At 46.8% G+C, this 22,357-nt stretch overlaps 1 protein-coding gene across 1 annotated transcript in view; it reads left to right on the top strand.

Annotated features, from left to right (window-relative positions):
- The window catches only part of PLPP3 (phospholipid phosphatase 3), an 81,768-nt gene that overhangs the window by 35,650 nt on the left and 23,761 nt on the right, over nt 1-22,357 (top strand). Inside the window, exons 2-3 of the mRNA XM_020976899.2 lie at nt 11,897-12,054; nt 21,790-22,070. Coding sequence (XP_020832558.1) covers nt 11,897-12,054; nt 21,790-22,070 — 439 coding nt within the window. The remainder of the gene's footprint in view (nt 1-11,896; nt 12,055-21,789; nt 22,071-22,357) is intronic.

Raw genomic sequence — 22,357 nt, 5'->3', positions numbered from 1 at the left:
AAAGCAAATGTTCTTTTGCCTTCACTCTGTTCCGTTCATGGCTCCTTGTCCTGGTAGCCCAGTCATGGAGCACAATAGTGAAAAGACCACTGGAACTGGGCTTAAAGAAACCTGGGTTCAAGTCTTAGCTGCTCCGTGGATTGTTACTTTCATCCTCAGCTCCCCCATCTGTAAAATAGGGACAGTAATGTTTGTCTGACACACATCACAGGATTATTGAGACGTAGTGGATGTAGCAATGGAATGGAAATTGTAAAACCCATCTCTACCAAGGTGTGGCTTTTTTTTTTTAAATAATAGGATTTGTAATTCCCCTGTCTTAGGTTCAATTCTATTGTCACCCTTCACAATACTCTCTTGGTTAGAGAATATTGATAGAAGATAAGCACTCTGAGGGCAAGGACAGTTTTATATTTGTATTCCTAGCACCTAAGAAGGTTCCTGGAAAGTATAGGTGCTTAATAATTGCTTATCAATGGATTGTTTATATAGAGAGAAATGTATGAAAAGATGGGAGAGGCACCATGGTCTAATAGAGTGAACACCAGTTCCAGATTTAAAGGTCCTGGGTTTAAATCTTGGCATTGCCGCTTAATACCTATGTGACAAGTTTGTTCTTCTGTTCTTCCTCCTTTTCTTTGTCTTTCTCTTCCTCTCCCTCTTCTCCATCTTCTCGTGATTCCTAGCTGTGTACATTCCATCACCTAGAGAATATTGTCAGCCGGGGGGCGGGGAGTGGCAAGAGTTTGGACTCACTGTTAATCTCCCTGCTATGTTTCAGCCCTACTCCTCCTCAGCCATTCTTAATTCAGTTCATTTGTTAATATAAGTACTAATCATCATTGTTTATAGTGTCAACAAGAGAGACCAGCTTCTGTGTCCATTGCCCCAAAGGCATCCCTGCCCTCTTTGCTCAAGGCTGGATTTGTAGGATAATAATTATCAATCTAATGAAGCTGGCTGCCAGTCTTCAGGTTCCTGTTAGGGCCCTTGTCCAGTTTGCAGCTTTGGTGAGAATGGGAAAGGGAGAACTCTGCCCGAAAGGAGATCTGCTTGGGGTTGGCCCCATTCCCTCTCCCCCTCGCCAAATAAACAAACATAACCACTGGCATCAATATTTTTGGGTGCGGCCAGCTGAAAAGCATTAATTAGGTACTCCAGACTTGAGCCAGGCCCCCCACAAGAGCACATACTGAGTGTTGCCGTGCTGGATGGGGGAGGCAGCAGGCTGTCCAGGACTGCCTCCGATTTCATAAGCAGTTGAGGTTTTTACTGTGGTCAGCAGAACATCGGCCACCGCCCCAGGAAAGGAAATTTCAAGTTGTGGACCCGGTCATTCACACCCCGACCATTCCATGATGTTGGCTAAAAGGCAAGCCTGTAATAACAGTAATTGTGATAATAATAATTGCGGGGAAAAAAGCCCCCCAAATGTTTTTGTTTTTCAAATGGTTAAAAATGCATTCCTCTGAATGAATGCCCCCATCCACGCCGTGTGAGCCAGGTGTGTTGAAAACGGGAGGTTCACGGGGCAGTAAAATAAACTCAGCCGTTTGTTGGCAGGACATCAGAAGTCATCAAGGGCAGATGTAAAAGGCGGTTCTCAGGATGGACTCAATGCAGATGCTTTGCCAAAAGCCTGGGCAAAGACATCGTTTTGGAGAGTAGGGACAGAGAATATAGAAGGTCAGTGGACTCCAAGACCCTGAAGTGCCTCAGGGCATTATATGGACCCTGTGAGAGTGCCCAGTGGAAGCCCCGGGTGGGGCAGATATGATACAAGTGACCTGGGACGACCTGCCTCCCCCTTTCCCTGTCCTCCCAAATGGGAAATGAACTGTTTGGGGAAGTGTTTGCCACACTCTTTAATAGCCATAGCAAACACACGGTGGGGAGAGTTGAGGGTGAGAGAAGAACCCAAGCCCAGTCTGAGTGGCCTATTTATGGGATGAATTTATTAAGCTGGGGGAACATGTTACCCATGCCTGGGGATGGAATGTTGGATCCCACGGCCTGGAGTGACTATAGAGAAAAGTTGGAGGGGTAAGCGTCATCTGTGTGGGTAGAAGGACCTAGCCCCAAGTAAAGGTCTGTAGAAGGGATTCCATGCTGAAAGTCACTGTGTGGGTGATGGCAAAAAGTTCCCAAGGAGGTGAGGGGTGTGTGTGTGTGTGTGTGTGTGTGTGTGTGTGTGTGTGTGTGTGTGTGTAAAGTTCCACAATGCCTAGTGCATAGTAGGTGCTTTATAAACACATATTAACTGACTGATTCATAGTATAATAACAATGGAATTTCTGCAATGTATTTGTTGGGGAGGGCAGGATGAAGGGTGAATTCTTGCCTTAAGTTGTCTCCTGAGATAGAGTAGAAGCTTCTTGAGGACAGGAGCAATTTTTTTTGGTCTTTGTATCCCTAATGCCTAGAGTACAGTAGGCGCTTAATAAATGCTTGTTGATGGTAGGTGACTGGAATTGTCATTCTAGGTTCAACAGTTCAGGGCTCCATTATCTCCGTAGTGTGTCTAGTCCTTCCACTGACATAGATTACAACTCTTCTTTGTTTTGACAGGTAACCTTCATGGGTTGCTGAAGTGGAAGGAATCTGTTACTTGATGACTACCCTTCTGGTGATGAGCCTCCTGCTTCCTTAAGTTGGTCAGGGCTTCTAGTACAGTTACCCAATCCATGGTTGCTGCCATACTTAAAGCTGCCCAGCTTGCTAGAACTGGATGGAATTTGGGGTTCATAGTCAGAGCCTGTGAAAAACAAGGACCATCTTCATGCTGTGACGATACTCAGAGTGGGGCTTCTCTGGAAAATGTTAGCTCAGGGGATCCTCTCCGTAACCCTGCAATGGGATGTAGTTCACATCTTCCCATTTCCTCGATGAGGAAACTGAGGTTCAGAGATGAGCAGCCTTACCTAAGGTCTCCAGAGATAGGAAGTGGTAGAGCTGGGGTTTGAACCTGGGTCTCTTGTGGCCCTGGTTGTATCACGCCTCCAGAGACCCCTGCCCAGGGTTAAAAAGGCCCAACCACACCGGTTCAGAAGAATTAGTCATTCTTTCTCCAGAACGGCCTCCACACTCAAAACACTTTATGTTCACACCAGTAAAAAGCTAGTGTTTGTCGTGGCTGCTCTTGTCCAGGTCGGGGACAAGCCAACATAGTAGACCCACTTTGGTTGACTCTGGATTGTGTCCAGGCTCAAAATCTGAACAAATATTGTAAACCAAATAAGGTGGGCTGCACACTCCCAAGACCAGCAGCTATGAATTACTTTAAATAGAAAGCCTGTCACTTGCATGTTACCTAAATATTTGCATTAGCAACTTCGAAGGAAGGATTCGGTTTGTCAGGCAGCCTCTGTGTGCTTCTTTATCTGTGGGTAAGCGTATGGGGAAGGAGAAACTGAGGACTTGGGAAAATGTCTTCTCTAGTCATCAGGTGTCAGAGCTGGAAGGGAGCTTAGAACAGGGAATGTCAGAGCTAGGAGGGGCCTTAGAACAGAGGCTTTTAGGAAAAAAAAGAATATCAGGACATTTTAGGGGCTCCCACTCCTGCAGTTCCTAGATGAGGAGACCAAGCCTGAGACAGAGATAAAGTGATTTGCTGAAGGTGTTACCCAGTCAATTGGTGAGGGAGGAGGCTTATGGCCAAACCTTGGCCCCTCCCGTCTGATGCTTTCTCCCTTGGACCTGCCAGGCTATAATTAGGTTTTGGAATATCTAATCAGACTGTGGATGTGGGAAATGTGAACCCCGCCTCTGACCCCCTGTTTTTGGTATAGAAAATGAAGGTGACTTCCTCCTTCCCACAACCTCCCAAAAACATTTCAGGGAACGTGTGGCCTGTGTTGAATTTAGTGCGGAGGTAAACCCTGGGCTGGGGGTATTAGAGTGTCAGGGGCCGCATCTCAGTGGCAACCTTTCCCACGTGACTTTGTCAATGGGTGGGCAGTGAAAGCTTAGCCTGTGTTTGTTCACAGCCCGCCCCCCCATCTCTGCACAAGTGTTAGCTTTCAAAGCCCTGAACCCGACACAGAGGCCTTTGATTTTCTGTGCATTAAGAGTTTGCCAAAGAGTCCTGTTTTTTGCTTTCTTTATGGCTGACTCTCCAGCGTCATGTGGTGAGGAGAAAGCTGGGGTTGGACGGCAGGAAGGCCAGGCCCGTGGCACTTGTGAGCTGTGGGAGAAGCATCTTGGCACATGGGAGGGAGAACTGGATTTAGAGGGCTTGGGATCCAAACCTGTCTCTACCACAGCCACCTCTGTGGGCCTTAGTTTCCCAATCTGTAAAATAAAGAGATTTGGCACAGATGACTTCTGAGGTTTCTCCTAACTCTGATCCTGCTTCTTAGAAATGTCCTGAGAATCCCATGAGGGGTAAGGAAGGGGCTTTGTATCCATAGACCCTGCTGTGGAGATGATGACTGCCCCCATTTTCCTTCCAATAATTCTGGGAAAGGGGGAGTTGGAGTTTTGTTATCCACTAATGCCAGAGAAGGAAACTCAGGCTCAGATATAGATAGACAGACAGACAGGCAGTATCTATACATAAAGATATACATATACACACACACACAGAGATAAGTAAATAAACAGAGCAGTAAAGCCTTTATTAAGGGCTTGCTCTCTGCCAGAGGGTTAAAGAAAGTGGGGTGCGTCTGTGTGAGTGAGAGAGAGAGAAAGAGAGAGAGAGACAGGGGAGGGGAAGGGAGGGGAGTGGAGTGAGGTAGGGATGTTGCAGGATCAGGGCTCAAAGATACAATGGGCAGAACACTGGACATGGATACAGGAAGACTAGGTGTGTTACCCTGGGCAAGTCACCTCACCTCTGAACGTCAGCTTTCTTTCTCATCTATAAAATGTTAATGATGTATATACTGCCTCTGTCATGGGACCTTTGAGGGCAAAGGGCTTTGTACACCTTAATGCTCCACATAAGGGTGACCTCAAACAGGGAGGGTGTGTTTAAGCACCAGTGAGGAGTCCTGTTTGGCCAGTAGGGGACATTTATATAGTGTTTTAAAGCTTAAATACCTCCCCCAGATCATTGGGTCTTAGAGTTGGAAGGGGCATCAGAGGGCTTGTTTTACAGATGAACCAACTGAGCTTAGAGAGGTTAAGTAATTTGCTCAGGATCAGACAGTTGTTAAATGTATATGGCAGAATTTGAACCCATATCCTCCTCACTTTTCTTGTAGTGCCCCCTCTATTACATCATGCTGCCTCATCTCATTTGTTCCTCCCAATAGCCCTCTAAGGTAGGTATGGCTGGCATTATTATTCCCATTTTATAGATGAAGAAGTTGAGACTCAGACAAATGAGGTCACATATCAAATGTGTCAGGGGAGGGATTTGAACCCAGCTCTTTTAGACTCCCCTAAGCCCTGCTATGCCAGAAGAAGGGGAAAAAATGACTCAGGAAAATGGAATTTGGGTGTTCTTTTGTCCACAGTCTCTCCACCAACCACTGTTCTAAAGGCCAAGAGTAGGAAGAAATATTAGTCTCACTTAACACTTAACTAGCTGTGTGACCTTGGGCAAGTCACTATTAACCTGGATCGCCTCACCAAAAAAAAAAAAAAGAAAAAGAAATATTAGTCTTTCGAGACCCAGATGCTCAGCTCTCTGTTTCTGTCTCCCAGTCATGATGGCAGAAGTATTATCTTTACGTATCTCATTGATGATAAAGATGGGTACCTCCTTTGGAATCTGGGGGTTGAGACTTCACCCTTGAAAAGAGTAGGCTCTACCTCTAACCTCTCAAGGGGCCCAGCATGGGGCATCTTCCCACACCCCTGGAGGACCATATTTATCCCTCTCCTATCAAAGAAAGAGATCTGAGGTTACCCTTTAATTGGAGAGATGTCAGAATTGGATTGGCAGTCCCCATATCGAAACCACAGATCTTAATGAGAGAAGAGGGAGGGGAGAGAGAATGAATATCACACAACAGGGATGGGAAAAGAATGAGAACCAAGAAAAGTAGCTGGCTTCTGAGGCCTGCCAAGAGAAAGAACCCAGCAGAAGGCTCTTAAGCCCAGCCTTTCTTCTGCTTCCCATCACGGTTCATGTAGAGGAGGCTCAGAAACACTCCCGTCCTGCTTGGAGGGGGTGGGAGGGGAGGTGGTAAATGAAGAAAATAGGAAGAAAAAATAACAGCTTCTGCCCGGGTTTCGAGAGGGCAAAGGGACAAGCCAGACATTGCTACTCTCCCGGCTTTCTCAGCTTTTAGGCGTTTTTAATTGTCTCTAGGAACATGTGTTTTACAGACCTGTCATGTGAAAGCTATTAGCCCAGTAGAAGAGCTGGCTCCCCGGCCATAAGCCACGTATGTGAGGAGCCCTGGCCCGGCCCTCAGACACCCCCCACCACACACACACACACATACACACACATACCCAGGCCTATGGCTTCGGCCCCAAGGCCCTGGAGAGAGACCGAGGCAGGCTCCTCTGTGTTGGAGCTGTGTTTTTTCATTGTGATGTGAGGCTTTTAAAAGCAGACTATGAATATCCAGTTTCTGGCCTTGGAGCTGTTCTTTGGAGTCAGTCTGGCCAGGTTTCAGACACTTAGGTAGCTCAGTGAAGACGGGTTAGAAAGCTCTCCCCCCACCCCCATCCCTGCACTCCCAATATGAAGAGCTTGGCTGTCCAAGCTTCTTCTGAATGGTAGGGCGGCCTCACTGGTGCACAGAGGGCTCTCCATCTGAAGTCAGAAGGATGAGGGTAGACTCAGCTTTTCCACTTGCTCAGAGAAGGCCGATGTGATGGAAAGAGCCTGGGGGATGGAGATTTAGGTTCGAGTCCTGGCTGCAGTTGCAGGGAGGGGGAAGACGTAAAACAAATATTTCACTTTTCTGAACCTCAGGGTCCTTGTCTCTAGAAGGATGAGGTTGGACTAGAGGATTTCTAAGGCCAGCTTTCTATCTCAAGGTCCTGTGCTCAAAGGAAACTGCCCGCCTACTTACCCCACAGGGTTGCTGTATAGAAAGCTTGTTTGCAAACCTTATGTGTATGTGTGCTGGGTTAAACATGAGGGCTTTGTTTCATTTTATTATCATAATTATTATTTTACTGAACTGTGTGAATTTCTGAGCCTTAGTTTCTTCATCTGTAAAACAAAGAATAATGTTTTCCACCCTGGTAACCTTACAAGGTTACTGTGATCTTCATTAGCTAGAGTAGTAGACCTGGGAAGACATGGGCTGAAGTCCCACTACAGGTACTCTGTGACTCTGGGCCACTTCACTCCCTTATGAGCTTCAGTCCCTGCATCTATAAAATGGGTATTATAATAATAGCAGCACCTCGTAGCGTTTGGGGAAGGTCAGTGAAGATAATATATATAAAGAATTTTGCAGACTTTAAAGCAGTGTGTCGATATCAGCTGTCAATCAATCAGCCTATAAATGACATAATATTTATAAAGCATTTAGCACAGTGGTAGTAGGTGCTTAATAAATGCTTGTTTCTTTTCTTTCCCCCTTTTTCCTTCCCTTCCTTCCTCCCTTCCTTGGTTTTCTCTTTTTGTTCTTTGCTGGGGTGATAGGGGGGCTGGAAAGTAACAGCATTTTATAACGGCTTTCTGTTTACTTTTGAAATGTCAGGCACAATAGTGGGGCCCCATGCTTTTATTTCTTTCCTGAGCCAATATAAATTTGATAAAGTAAATTGTTGTTCTAACAGGAAGCAGTTAGGGGTCACAAAAGTAAATAACAATGGAATTTAAATAAATCCAAAGAATAGTGCCAAAGAAATCCTTTTGTTTGTCTGTTACAATACATAAGTACCACCACTCCCTGCCCCCCTTTTCTATTTTTTCAGAAAGGGCTGTGGAACAAATGGAATTGACCATAGTTACACCATCTCTGATATTTTTCAGATGGGGTCTTGGGCAAAGAGCAAAGAGACTGGAATAGCTTAAAATATGTTACATTAAAATCGTCGTTATTAACCACTCATTTCTCTAGCTCTTGAAGGCTTAGAGTTCTGTTTTGTAGCATTTGTACTAAAGCAGTAGCGCAAGGATCAGTCCACGAATCTCCTTTAAGCACTGATTATATGCCAGGCCCTGTGCAAGGCACTGGCATGCAAAGAAATAGTCCCTGCCCTCAGTGAGCTTACACATTCTAATGGCAGGGGCACTGTCGATCTTCATTTGAAAGACAGAGAAGCAAAGGCCAAAGAGTACAGAGATGATGTGACTGGTAGCCAGGTTTTGGACTCAGTTCTGTTCAGAATACCGTTCCAGATGTGAATGTGAATTTTCGTTAGCCATGAATGATCTAACACCAAGATGGGTTATCTGAGAATTCTTGGCCAACTAAATTCACATTTGGATTCCCTTATTCAGCATATACTTATATAGATCCTACTATGTGCAATAGACTTTGGGAGGCAGCATAATGTCATTGAAAGAAGTTACAGTTTGGGCACAGGTCCTGAGTTCCAGTTCTGCCTTAGCCCCTTACGTCAGTAACTTGGAGACAACACTGTTAAGTGGCTTTCTAGGCCTCAGTTTCCAAGCTGGATATATTAGGTGACATCCAGGGTCTTTTTCAGCTCTGGTGGTCTGGTGAATAAAACACAGTCTCAGCTTTCTTAATTTTTTTATTATTCATTATTGTCGTTATTTTGTTTTCAGACTTTTGTGCTAAGACTGGTTGAGAAATGAGGGAGATGGTGGGATTGTAGTTCCTTAAGAGGGAACAGTCATTTCTGCTGCTCCCAGAATGAGGGGAGACTTCAGAGAGGACAGGCCCCCTGAGCTGGGCCTCGAAGGATGGGAGGAATTGGATTTGTGGGATGGGATTCAGTCCGATGTAGCCGGTTCTCTGGTATCCAGAGCCCACGCGCCCAGTGTGCAGCCGGGGTTTAATAAATGAAAGGTACTTTGACACAGTAGATGGCAGGCTGGACTTGGCATCTGCCACATGGTGGCCATTAGATTGTAAGCTTCTTGAGGGCAGGGACTATCTTTTGTTTCTTTTTGTATCCCTAGCGCATAGCACAGTGCCTGGCACATAGTAGGTGTTTAATAAATGTCAGTTGATTGATACAGGTGGGCAAGTCATTTAAAAAGCATTGTGCTTTTAAGAGAGTATCAGAGGAGTTGCTGTTCTGTATCTGTGGAGAGAGATTCCATACAGGGAGCTCCCCAAAGCTGATGAGCTCAGAGGCCAGGATTCTCCCCCTCCCATAATAATAGTTATTATTCTGTTTATCAGGGCTACAGCTGTGAGTTATGGAATTCTGGTTGCTGGCCACCAACCTTTTTGTATTGGATGGGATCTAAGGTGTCCTCGTTCTCCACCCATTCATTTTCGGGAGGAAGAAGCTGGGGCCCAGAGAGGAAAGGGACCAAAGCTAGTGTCAGAGCCTTGACTAGCACTCTAGTCTTCCAGCTTCTAATTAAAAACATTTTTTCCTAGTGAGTTCTTTTTAAAGTTAACTTTTTTCCAAGTTGAGGATATATTTGGAGACTATTTAATTGGGGGGGAAGTATAATAGTTAGGTGATCCTCCCCTATTATAGACTTGTGCCTGTTGGGGTAGAAGGCCCTCCACAGGGCATTGAGCCCCACCCGCAGTCCACCCCTCAAGCAGTCCCATTGACTCTTTCTCTTGGCCTGACTGTCCCGCAGGCCTCCCACTTTGTGGCCTGTTGCATATTTAACATATCCTGCTGCAGAAGCCCATTTCAACAATGGCGAGATTGTGACCCAGAGAAAAAACACCCCAGCTTCCTTCCAGCCCCCCACCCCAGTCTCGCTGAATCTCTTCGAAGAGCTCAGAATGTTGGCAATGCCCCTAAGTCTCCATGACAGTGGGATCCTTCACAATAAGACAAGTCTGGCTTCTCTTCTTTCTTATCACTTGGGGGTGGGGCTGAGTAGGCTGCTCTTGGCTGAGGGTGACATACTTGGGCCCTGACCTTTGAAGATGGAGACACTAAGCTGCCTTCCAAGCATGACTGGGCTCCCTGGGTGACCTTTGGCATGGCAGGATTCCCAAAGGCAGTGCCCGTAACACCCAATCAGGGGAGACTTTGGCGGAAAAGGGAAGGCTCAGGAAGGGACATGAGAACTGTCTTCAAGTATTTAAAGAGCCATCATGAGAAAGGATTAGACATGTGCCTGGCACAGGATAAGCACTACATAAATGTTAGCTATTGGCTAGCTATTATTATCCTTCTGCTTTGCCCCGTAAGCCAGGAAGCTACAGAGACAAATGTAGGTTTAACAGCAGGAAAGCCTTCCAAAGTAACCAAAGTCATTGAAAAGTAGCATGGCAGTGAGCTCCCCATCACTTGTCAGGACTGTTTTGGAGGGTTTCACCTGGAGCAAGAGGCCGGCCTATAGAGGAATGAGACCTGGCTGGGCTGGACACTTCCGTTAAATGGAGGGTCTGGAAGGAGCCATCCAATCAGAGGCAGGGGCCAGGGGGCATTGGGTACTTCCAGTGTGTAGATTCCAGGGCTAGACTGAGCTTCCAGAATATGGATAATGGATGAATAAAATACAGTCTCCATCCTAGAGGAATTTATCACCTACTAGGGTAGATAAGGCCTGTATTATTAATATGTGTCATAAAAATTAAATTGTGCCAACGGGAGAGAGCCCACGGCCTGTGAACAAGCCTAGGGTTGCTTCCCTACTTTAACCTACTTGTGTGGTCTTGGACAGTTTATTTCTCTCCAGATCTCACTTTCCTCATCTGTACAATGAGGAGGTTGGCCTAGGTGATGTCTCTGAGTCCACTGTCTGGTATACAGTAAGCACTTAATGAATGATGGTAATCTAGTTCCCTATTTTCTGTCCTCCGATGTTTCATCATCTGGAGAGGTGAGCCTGTAGTCTCAAGGGCTGTGCTAATCAATGGCACTTTTAATGCACAAGCATTTATTAAGCCTCTGCTGTGTGCCCAATACTGGGCTAGGCACCTGAGATACAGAGGGGAGAAGGGGAGGAGCAATCCCTGGCCTCAGGGAGCTTACATTCTATCAGGGGAGAATCAAGTAGAGGTTGAATGCAAGGTACTTAGGGAGAGAGGTTACCATCATCAGGGGAGGAGGAGCAAGCCTTGTGTAGAAGGTGGTTAGAGGATTAGAGCCAAGTGAGACCTTAGTGGTCATTTGAGTCTGAATGCTTGATTTTTCAGATGAGGAAACTGAGGTCTAAAGAGGCTGGGCTAAGTAGCAACCAACGAGAACTGCTCCTTGATAGACATTTATGTGATCACCAATTTAGCAAAGCTTATGGATTTCTAGACTGCATGGCATGAGGAGTGAGCTTCTGGTACTAATAAAGTAAGCATTCATGAAGTATCTACTGTGTGCCAGGCAGTGTGGTGCAGAGGATAGAGAGAGAGCTAGCCTCAAAGCCAACAAGATCTGGGTTCCAGTCCAGTTTCCAACTTATCCAGACTTTGGGACGTTGGGTGAGTTGCCTGCTCTGAGCACTCTGGGGGCGGGGCTTGTGAGGTGCTCACCTGCACTGGAGGAAGGAACTTTCCTCATGTGGGCATTCCTGAGAGGTAGCATGGTGGGGGAGATATCTTGCTAGAAGATCCGGGTTCAAATCCTAATGACTGTGTGATCCGAAACAAGCCAGTTCATTTCTCCTGAGGTGAGGGAACCTCACATCAGCTCCTCATTCGTACGGATGAGGAGGTTCGATTTCAGGACCTGACCCTAATTCTGTTTCTCCACCAATGAAATGACTGGTCCAGGTCCCCATCCTTTGTGCTGGGCACAGAAGGACAACATGATCGTAATCATTTGATTGGCCCCCGTCTTACTGTTCCTGGTTGGTACCATGGCACTGACCTTGTCCTTCATTTTTCCCCTCCCCTTCCCCCACGCTGGCTGCCGCTTGCCTGTTCTCCTCCAGCGGGCCTGCCCTTCCTCATCATTGAGACCAGCACCATCAAGCCCTACCGACGAGGCTTCTACTGCAATGATGAGAGCATTAAGTACCCACTGAAGACTGGGGAGACGATCAATGATGCCGTCCTGTGCGCCGTGGGCATTGTCATCGCCATCCTCGCGGTAAGCACCTGTGCCTTCTCTCTCGGGTTCTGAATCCTGCCCCAGGTGGGGAGGTGGTTGGGGCTCTTCCCTAGAGCCCTCGGGTGATGTCAGGAGACAAAACAGACTTGTTGTGTTCCTCCTCAAGCTCATTTCTTTCTGGCCAAACCTTGAGCCCATGGGCAGTTTAAGATAACTGACTGAGAGGCCTTGGAGCTGGGAGGACCTGCACAAAAACAGTGCCTCGGACTCACTTCACATGTGACCAAGTTTGTTCATCTGTAAAATGGGAGTAATAATACCTTTAGTGGCTACTCACGGAATCACGAGAATCAAATAAGTTAATGTGTGAAGCACTTTAAAACGCTCTCTAGGTATTTATTATTTTCTCATCTAAATGAGTCTGAAGAGGCAGTGGAGAGAGTAATGTGACCGCGTCAAGGGATCTGACCTCAAATCATGCATGTGGCATTTGTCTCTGGCCTCAGAGCCCTGCTTGTCCAAAGGGGAGATGACACTGGAAATCCCTCCCTCCCAGAATGCAGAATCAGGGAATTTTAGAGTTGGCAGGGAGCTCGGGGCCTGCTGGTCCACCCACTCCCAAAGGGTTTTCCTCTCTGATGATTTGTATGGTGCATTAGGACCTCTTGGGAGGGGGAGCCCCGTCTTCTTTGGGGCAGCTCTCAGAGTCGGTAGATTTTTGCTGACATGCAGGCCAAATCTGCTTTGCTGCCTCCCATCGCTCTGAGGTCTGTTGTCTGGGAGCTTGCAAAGCAAGGCTAATCCCTCTTCGGTGCCACAGGCCTTCAGAGGCTTGACCACCGCAGTCAGTCACTTCTCTCCTAAGACTTGTGTTGTTCAGGCTAAATGTCCCCCGTTTCTGAAAGCATTGTGTGCAGAATCCCAAGGTGGGCACTGGGTGGTGGGAGTCAGAGATGAGCAGAGACCCCTGGGCCTGCTGCTGCTACTGCTGTTGTGGTCCGTCCAGTGACATCACGCTCAGCCTCCTAAGTAAGAGGAGAGAACAGCTCCCTGTTGTAGGCACCTGTAAACACAGCCAGGGACTAACAGCCTTGGGCTCTCCTTGCACAAGATGGACTCACCAGGAGCCCTGAGCCGATCGGAGGCCCTAGCTGGGGGCTTCTTGGCCCTCACCGTGAAGTTAAGGGGATAAAGGAGGAGGACAGAAACCTTTAACAAGTGATTGAGGAAACAGGCCCCTGTGAAGGCAAGAGACAAGGAAAAAGTCCGTCATTCCTGACCTCTTTTCCAGATGGCCCCCAGGCCCCCAGATCATCGTCACAGCCAAAGCTAAGTACCTTCCAAATCCACAAAGCCTCAGGCCTTTCTTTCCCCTCTCTGCTTTCGCCTCTCTAGAGCTTAATGACTCTAGCAGGGAGATTGGGGATTAGGGATGAGAAATAAAATACCATCCACCCCTTTTATCTTCCCTGCTCTTCTCCCTTCGTGGACTCTGTAGTGAGCCAGCAAAGCCACAGCTGGCAAAGGCCAGCAAGCAAAGTGGTAGCCTTCTTCAGTCTGTAGCCCTCACTCAGACCTTCACACAGGGTTTCACCTGGAAGGGACTTCATCCAACCCCTTTTACAGATGAGAAAACTGAGGCCCAAAGAGGGACTTGCTCAGGGTCCCCCATAGATCGAGTGAAAGTGTGGGAGGCTGAATCTGGGTCTCCTGACTCCTGTTTCAGCCTGCTTCCCACTGCCTCTCCCGTCTCCCAATGTTGAGGAGTGACTTCTCTTGGCTTTGAAGCACTCTGACCTAACCTCCTCTCATCTCCACCTGTGGACAATCATTCTTAGGCTTCAAGACCGACTCAAATGCAGCTTCTTTTTTTTCCTTTTTTTAATTTTTATTTATTTGTTTGTTTGTTTTTTAGGCAATTGGAATTAAGTGACTTGTCCAGGGTCACACAGCTAGTAAGTGTCAAGTGTTTGGTCTGAGGCCATATTTGAACTCAGGTCTTCCTGACTTCAGGGCTGGTGCTCTATCCACTGTGCCACCTAGCTGCCCCTCAAATGCAGCTTCTTAGCTGGGCCTCAGTTTCCTCCTGTGTAAAATTAAAATGAGAGGCTTTGAATACGTGATCTCCAAGGTCTGTTTCAGAACCAGAGCTAATAATATCCATTTGTTTGTTGAAAAAATAATTATTAAATACCTGCTTTGTACAAAGCTTTGATCCTCACACTGGGGGGATTTACAAAATTTGGGCCATTGCCAATCCAGCAATCATGTATTAAGTGCCTAAATGTGTTAGGGTTTGTGGTAGGCCCTGGCATACAAAGACAAAAGTGAAACAATCCCTGCCCCCAAGGAGCTTAACTTCCATCAGGCAGACAGAGGTAGGAGAGTACCGGGGTTATTTAGGTGGACAGAGAGCTTTCCAGGTGGTCAAAGAAAAGTAGTAATGGCATTGAAGCCTGGAAAGATGAAGGGCCTCTCCATCCTCCTGCCTTCCAGAATCATTCTTAGTTTTGAGATTGCTCAGGGCACCCACTTTATCTCATAAATGTTTGTTGATTGATTATTTTATTGGTAATATTTCTTTCATGATCCTGTGTATTTTGTTTTATGCATTCTAAAACGTGATTCCTAGAAGGGGCCTGTAGACTTCACAGGACAGCCAGAGGGGCCCAGGACACAAGAAAAGATTAAGGACCCCTGGTCTTAATAATGTATGACCTTGGGCAAGTCACTTCTCTTTGGACCTTCTCCAGAATAGTGAAGATATTGGGTTAGAGGATCTCTACTGTGCCAGTGTTTCATGTTCTGATGCTCTTTGTCTTGAGGTCTTTTCTAGCTTTCACATTTTATATTCCAGGGTCCCTCTCAGCCCTGACACAGTGTTCTGTCTCCTAAGGATCTGCCTTCTCAGGCCCCTTTGAGCTCTGGTGTTCGAACATTCTACGTCCGAACGCCCTTTTCATTCCTGATCTTGGGTGTCTTGTGTCCCAGTGGTCTGCATTCTAAGGGCCCTCTCTGCTCTGATATTCTATGAGTCCATGAACTTGGGAGGGGAGAGAAGTCCAATATTTGCTTCTCAAATATCTTCCTTAAATACTTCCAGCAATTCACACAGAGAAACATTCTCTGCACCGCATGCAAATGACTTCTTGGAGACACAAGGAGAGCTTAATATCTTGAAGACTTGTTTATTCAGGATCAGGCTTCAGTTTCCACACATCTGGGCTGAATTACTTTTCCCCCTTTTCCTTTATCGGAGACAGCACCACTAGCAAAACAAGGCTCTCGGAGTTGGGCTCCTCATTAGAGTCCGGTCATGTTTTCAGCTCTTTTAAGAAGTGAAGTTGTGCCTACCCAGTGGTGTATCAGCAGGAGACCCAATCCCCCAATTTACAATCCACTCCATCTGGGCAATTACCAAGACCACCAGCTGAGAAGGAGCAAATTAATCTTCTTGCTTTGTTGTGCTCTGATCAAATGGTTGAAACTCTTCTGAGACTGTCCTTACTACTCTCATCATGCTGGGGAAAGGGGGGAAGGTGGCATCCATTTGTGACTCTCCCATCTGTATGTACTGGGGTTGCATTGTCCATCATTTTGTGTGTACCTTCCTCGACACCTCATGCTTTACCTCCTAGCCAGCTAGCCATCCTCCTTCCCCAAGTGACTGGCCATCTGCCTTGCTGTGGCACCCTCCCTCCCCATCTGGGATCCCACCCTCCAGAGCTCAAGCTTCCTCTTCTCTCCCAGGGGGAGTTCATCCACTCAGCTTTGGAGCTTCCTGAGGCTGAGCTACCCCATTTGGTGGGTGAATGAGTACAAATGCTCCAAACCAGATATGTCACCATCCCTGCACCATACCTGGACCACACCTCCCATTCCAGCCATCTACCCTAGACGTCTTGCTATTCCTCTATCTCTGCCTTCTTTGGCCTCCACTTACTCTAAGAACAGTAATCAAATGATTATCCCTGTTGCTTCTGGCAAGGGTATAGTAATTGCTGCCTATGGATCAGCTCAACATCTCTGACTCCCCAGATTCAATTCCTGGCCCCTGGTCCTCTCTATGTATTGTCTATAGATATTTAAAGATAAGATTCCTTGAGGACAGAAACTCTCTTGGCTTTGTTTCCAGTGTGGCACGCAGAACTGGGGACCTAAAGAGCACTTAATAAATGCGTAGTCAGCCATTCATTCTACCCCCAGGGTGCCTACTGGCTCCACACCTGAGGGCCTTCCAGATGTTATAGAGGCATTAGTGGCCACTAGCACCCAGGAATAAGAGCTATTTTAAAATGTTTAGCAGGGAGAAAGAGTCCAAGACATCTGCATGTCAGGAGAGCAGTGTTAATGGCAGGTCTAGGCTTAGGGTGTTAAGACAGGCGTTCCCAAGCAACTTGCCAAACCTGTTAAGTGTCTAGGTTTGAAGAAAATCACAGATGGGGGTGGGGTGCAGATTAGGGGATTTGAGCCAGTGGGATAAGAGCCAGGGTTTGATGACAATATTTAATCAGCTGGAATAAAAGGTTTCTAGAACGTGACATCTGAATTCTAGAATGGTGAGTGACCAGTTGACGTGAATCCTGAAATGGGTGACTAGGATGGTGAAAAGAAGGGCCTATCGGAGAACTGGAAGATGCTTACTGTGGAGAAGAGAAGATTGGGGAAGGGGGAGATGGGCTAGCTATCTTCCAGAATTCTGAGGGCTTCCATGAAGAAGGGGGATTATGCTTACTCTAATTAGTCAAATGAGATCATTTCTAGAAAGAGCTTTGGAACATTAAGATGCCTATAGAAATGTTAGTTATTATTTTGCATGGCTCCTTTGGAGTTAGTAGCCATGGCAGCTCCCAGAGCCCATAGCTTAAGGTTGTTGAGATAGATTTTGGTTCAATAAAACTGGTGAATCTCCTGGTGAAAGTACCCATTTCTCAGTTAAATTGAAAGAAAGTGTGTCAGAATGGAGGCATTATCCTGTCCCTCCCCTCCCCTCCCCTTGCTGAAACCAAGACCTTAAATAAAACGCTTCCCGGTATTTGGTTGGGAATTTGTGGATCTTGGCTTTCTTTTAAACACAGCAGGGTAAAGGGGAAGGAAGAAGACAGATTCTTGTCTGTCTCTGAAAAGGAGATTGTTGGGGAACTGAAGATGAAGGGTGATATAACTGCATAAGCATTTAAGAAATTAGAGCAGCTTTCATAAAAGCTCAGGGTAAGAAAATAATGTGCCGGGCAATAAGACAGTCAGTGTCCACGCCACGTGGGTTGAAGCGGTCAGCATTGGGAAGGGGACGGAACGCAGAGCTGAGATACAAGGGTGCCTGGTTTGGAATACTAGCTATGGGACCCTGGGCAGATCACTTCCCTGACGGGAGCCTCGGTCTCCTCATTTGTAAACTGAGGGAGTTGGACGAAATGTCAATCAACAGGTAGCTAGTTGGCTCTGTGAAGAGAGTACTGTGCTTAGACTCAGGAAGACCTGAGTTCGAATCCTCCCTGAGAAACTTACTAGCTGTATAACCTTGGGCAAGTCACTTAACTGCTGTCTGCCTCTGTTTCCTCGACTGTAAAATGAGGCTAACAGTACCTCCCAAGGTCGTTGTAAGCTTCCAGTGAGATAATATTTGTAAAGCACTGGGCACAGTGCCTGGCACATAGTAAGCACTTAATAAGTGGTTATTCCCTTCCCCTCAATCAACAAGTGTATTATGTATTAAACTCTTGTGTGCCGGTGACTGTGCTAATTAATGAGGAGGCAAAAAAGGCAAAACAGAACAAAAACTTGTGCCTGCCTTCAGGAAGCTTACATTCTAACGGGGAAGACTACATGGAAACAAATGGCGCATTTAAGATATATAGAGTAAATGAAGGGAGTGTGAAAAGGGAAGGCATTAGGGACAGCTGGGTGGTGCAGTGGATAGAGCACCGGCCCTGAAGTCAGGAGGACCTGAGTTCAAATCCAGCCTCAGACCAGTGACCCTGGGCAAGTCACTGAACTCCAATTGCCTTTAAAAAAAAAAGAAAGAAAAAAAGAAAAGGGAAGGCATTAGCAGCTGGGGGTGAGGAGGGGGGACTGGGAAAGGCCTCCTGGAGCAAGTGGGATTTGAACACAGTCTGGAAATCGAGGCAGGGGTTGATGGGGGTCCAGCATTCTAGGTCTAGGAGACAGCCAAGTAGAAGGTTGTGCCCCTTCCAGCTCTAAATAGATGATGTTAGGATCTAAAAAGGACCTTCCTCACCCAGATGAGAAAACTGAGACCCAGCAGAGGGAGGGGAACGTATTGCTCAAGGTTGCAGAAGGATTTTTTTCTAAGCCCCCTCCCCCTGCCCCACCCCAGTTTTTTAAACCCTCCACAAAAGGTGTTTGTGCCAGTTAGTGTACACTGAAAAGCAAATGTATGTATTTGTTAAGATAATTATGCTTTAATTAACATTCATTTTTAAAATTTTACCTTCCTGATTCCCTCCCTTTAGCTTCTTCCCTACCCGCTGAGAAGACAAGCAAAAACGTATTTATGAACAAGTTTATTATGCCTAGCTGAGCTCACCTCACCATAACCTTTTGCTCTAGAAGGCCGGAAAACCTCTCCGAGAGATCCTCGGCCATTTTTGAGGCTGGGTCCCATTCTTCATCCGGGGCAGAGAGCAGCCTCGAGCCGCTGGCTGATCCAGCTTCATCTCAGTGTAGCCTAATTGTGCTATTTCCCCAGTTTATTAGTTTCCAAATGTTGTGCCAGGCATTTAAGGGGCAGGTAGGGGAGACTTCCCCTCAGCATGCTCTTGGCAGGCGGCCATCCCTCCCAGATTATATTGCCGGCTCTTTCAGAGAAGGATCAGCATGAAGGCATTTTTACTGACAGTTAAGCTTAGAGATGGAGGCCTTGGTGACCAGAGTAGGAATGGAAGCTGGCCAATGGGGAGGAGGCCACTGCAAGGGGTGGGGACTCGGAGAATAGCAATCTAATAGAGAGGAGGGGTTAATTTTCCTTCTCTGGTATAAAACCCTTTAGCAGAACGGAGCAGATCCTAACGCTGTGAATCTGGGGCCTCCTCGGCCTAGGTGTACCAGGTCATCTTGGACCATCGCAATCTTGCCCTCCTGGGCAGAGGTGTGAGACTCTTGGACAGATTTGCCCATGGGCAGTTTTCACTAAGAGGCTTTTCAAGAGTTAGGATTACAAGAAGCCAGGCCTGGCTGGTTCATAATATTGATTTACGGGCTGCCGTGTCAACTTGGAGAGTCTCCTCTGGGACAGGAGCAAGAGAACAAATAATTTGTTGCTTATTAATGTCTATAGAGAGCAAACAGAGCTGGGCAGGGTCACCGTGGGCTGCTCGGCACACAGGGCCGGCCTTGGGGCCTTTGCAGTTCCAGAAGGAAAATGGCTTTCCTGACCACAGCAAAAATGATAGCGAGTGGAAGCCAATAGAATGAGTGCCTTTGTCATGAAGAGTCTGGTGTGGGAGAAAGAGTGCCTGCCTCGGAGAGTGATTCACTTTAGTTCAGTATGTGGGCCAGAAGGACGGCGATAACTGGCACATACGCATCACCTTCTGGTTGGCACAGTTCTTCGCCTCATGCCCAGGTGGCCTTTCTGGGTCCCCCCAGCTGCTGAGCCCTACCTTCTATATTGTGGTGTGCCCATTTATGTGTAGGATGTCTTTGTTAGAATGTAAGCTCCTTGAGGGCAAGGACTGTTGTTGCTTTTTCTTCATCCTAGGCACATGGCACAGTAAATGAGAAGGAGTTAATAAATACCTCTTGCCTAATTGAGCCCTTTGAAGTAGGAGTGAGGTATTTTTAGCTTCATTTTACAGATGAGGAAACTGAGGCTCAGGGGAAGTTACTTGACCATGGTTAGTCCTAATTAATGACAGAACTGGAACTAGAATTCCTAAGGTTTGTAATCCTTTTTTTTTTTTAAAGTATGTTTCTTTGTCTTTTTAAGATTTATAAGGTTTGGCCCTCCTGACAACAAAGTAGTGACTATGGGGCTTACTCCCATTATATAGATGAGGCAAGGAGATGGTGGAGGCAGAGGAACACAGTGACAACGCAGTAACAGAGTAACACTTACTTGGGACAGATACAAAGAATCAGGACTCAGCTCCGTTTTTACTTAAGTGAGTTACATCAGTCTGCCTCCTGTGTCCCTTGGGCATGTGTTAAAACTTAACCCTGGGAAACAGTGTGGCCTCCTGCTCTTATATGGGCAGTGAGTACTGTGTGGGCTGACCTTGCCACCTGTGGCCCCAGCAGAGCTGGCAGCTGACTTGGGCCCCTTCAGAATCTAAGCTTTGTCAGAACATGCTTGGTGACATTCAGGTCTTCCCTGCTGGATGGTTAGGCAGAACAATGACAATGACAATGGTGATGATGGCGGTGATGATGATGGTGGCTAAAATTTATATAGCAGTTCAAGATACATACATATATATATATATATATATATATATATATATAATATATGTATATGCACACACATGTGGGGGGAGTAAGAGGGAGAGAGAGCTTTATATATATGTTTTGTCATTGTCACAATTATCCTGGGAGGTAGCTGCTATTATTATTATTATTATTATTGTTATTTATTATTATTATTATTATCTTCATTTTTCAGATGAGGAAACTGAGGCTTAGAAAGATTAAGTGATTTTCCCAGGTTCACACGACTTGTAAGTGTGTGAGGAAGGATTCACACTCGGGTCTTCCTGCCCCGGGCTGTCCCTGACAGGGAAGTCCAGATATGCCTATCTATTATTTCCGTTGTGGTTGTAGACACACTGTCTGCTTTCCCCAGCTGTGTCACCCAGAAAGGGCGCATGGCCCATCCACATGCAGGGAAAGGAAGTACAAAAGGGATCTTTGTGGTGAGCGGACAGTTGAATGCTCTGCTGTTTCTGGCTTGTGGTTGAAATCAGGAAATATCCAAGGTTGTGCTTTGGAGCTAAGACAAGAGGGATCGGCATGTGTTTCATCAGATGTCATCTCATTTGGTGTATGTTTCGAGTGTTCTACCATTAGCTTTCCTGTCTTGGAGTGCTAGAATGTTAGAGGTGGGAATGGCCTTAGAACATAGAAGGTCAGAGCTGGGAGGGGCCTGAGAACAGGGATGTCAGGGCTGGAAAGATCCTTCTATCATAGAATCTCAGAGCTTTAAGGAACCTTAGAAGGCATTAAGTTGAGACCCCTCATTTTACAGAGAAGGGAACTGAGGCCTGAGAGTAGGGGCATGACTTGCCCAAGGTCACTCAGGTTGTGAGGCAGCTGCCAGGATCTGCTGCTGATTGTCTCAGGAAATTGCCCAGGGCTCTAAGAGATTCCATAACTTCTTTCACACAATCAGAATGTGTCAGTGGCAGGACTTGAAAGTGCATTTGTCCATCCCCCCGAACTGGCCCACCTAGAAAACTCTAAATGCCAGTTCTCAGGAATGTTTCATATTCCTGGTTTAGGCGGGTCTTGGCTACAAGATCTTGGGCATATTGTTTCCCTTCTTTGTGTCTCAGTTTCCCCATGTGTGAAATGGGTACATTGGACTAGATACTCCATAAAAACCTCCTCTTTGATCTGTCTTATGTTAGCCAATGTCCCTCTCCATGCTTCAGCCCTAGAACTCTTCTTTAACTCCTCCAAAGACACTGCCCCCTCCTCTCCTCTCCTCTCCTCTCCCAGCTTTTCTGAGCCCCCCTAAGTCTTCTCTCTGTACTCCATCCCCTCCTGTCCTCTCCCAGCTTTTCTGAGCCTGTTGCTAATATCCTCTTTCTGCTTCAGATCATTACTGGGGAGTTCTACCGAATCTACTACCTGAAGGAGAAGTCTTCCTCCGTGATCCAGAACCCGTATGTGGCTGCTCTCTACAAGCAAGTGGGCTGCTTTGTCTTTGGCTGTGCCATCAGCCAGTCCTTCACGGACATCGCCAAGGTGTCCATTGGCCGCCTGCGGCCCCACTTCCTGGCTGTCTGCAACCCTGACTTCAGCAAAGTCAACTGCTCTGTGGGCTACGTCCAGATCTATGAGTGCCAGGGAGATGACAGCAGGGTCCAGGAAGCCAGGTGAGAGGGCTGAAGGGTATGGCCTCTGCCAGGCCTAGGACCAGGCAGGCCCGAAGCATTCATTTAGCACTGACTGTGTGCCAGGCATTGTGTGAAAGGTTGGGAGTACAAAGAAAGGCAGAACACTCCCTGCCCATGAGGAATTCACCTTGGAACAGGGGAGGCAATGTGCAGACAACTACATACAAACCGGATTAATACAGAGAAGGAAGATATGAACAGGGTGGTCTTTCCCCTGAAAATAAAATCAGAAATTAGTGGGTAACTTCATGGGCTCTAGCACAAAT

The sequence above is a fragment of the Phascolarctos cinereus genome, unplaced genomic scaffold (assembly GCF_003287225.1).
Source record: "Phascolarctos cinereus isolate Bilbo 61053 unplaced genomic scaffold, phaCin_HiC Scaffold_5;HRSCAF=322, whole genome shotgun sequence".
Classification (NCBI taxonomy): domain Eukaryota; kingdom Metazoa; phylum Chordata; class Mammalia; order Diprotodontia; family Phascolarctidae; genus Phascolarctos; species Phascolarctos cinereus.
This window is presented reverse-complemented; position numbering and strand designations above follow the sequence as displayed.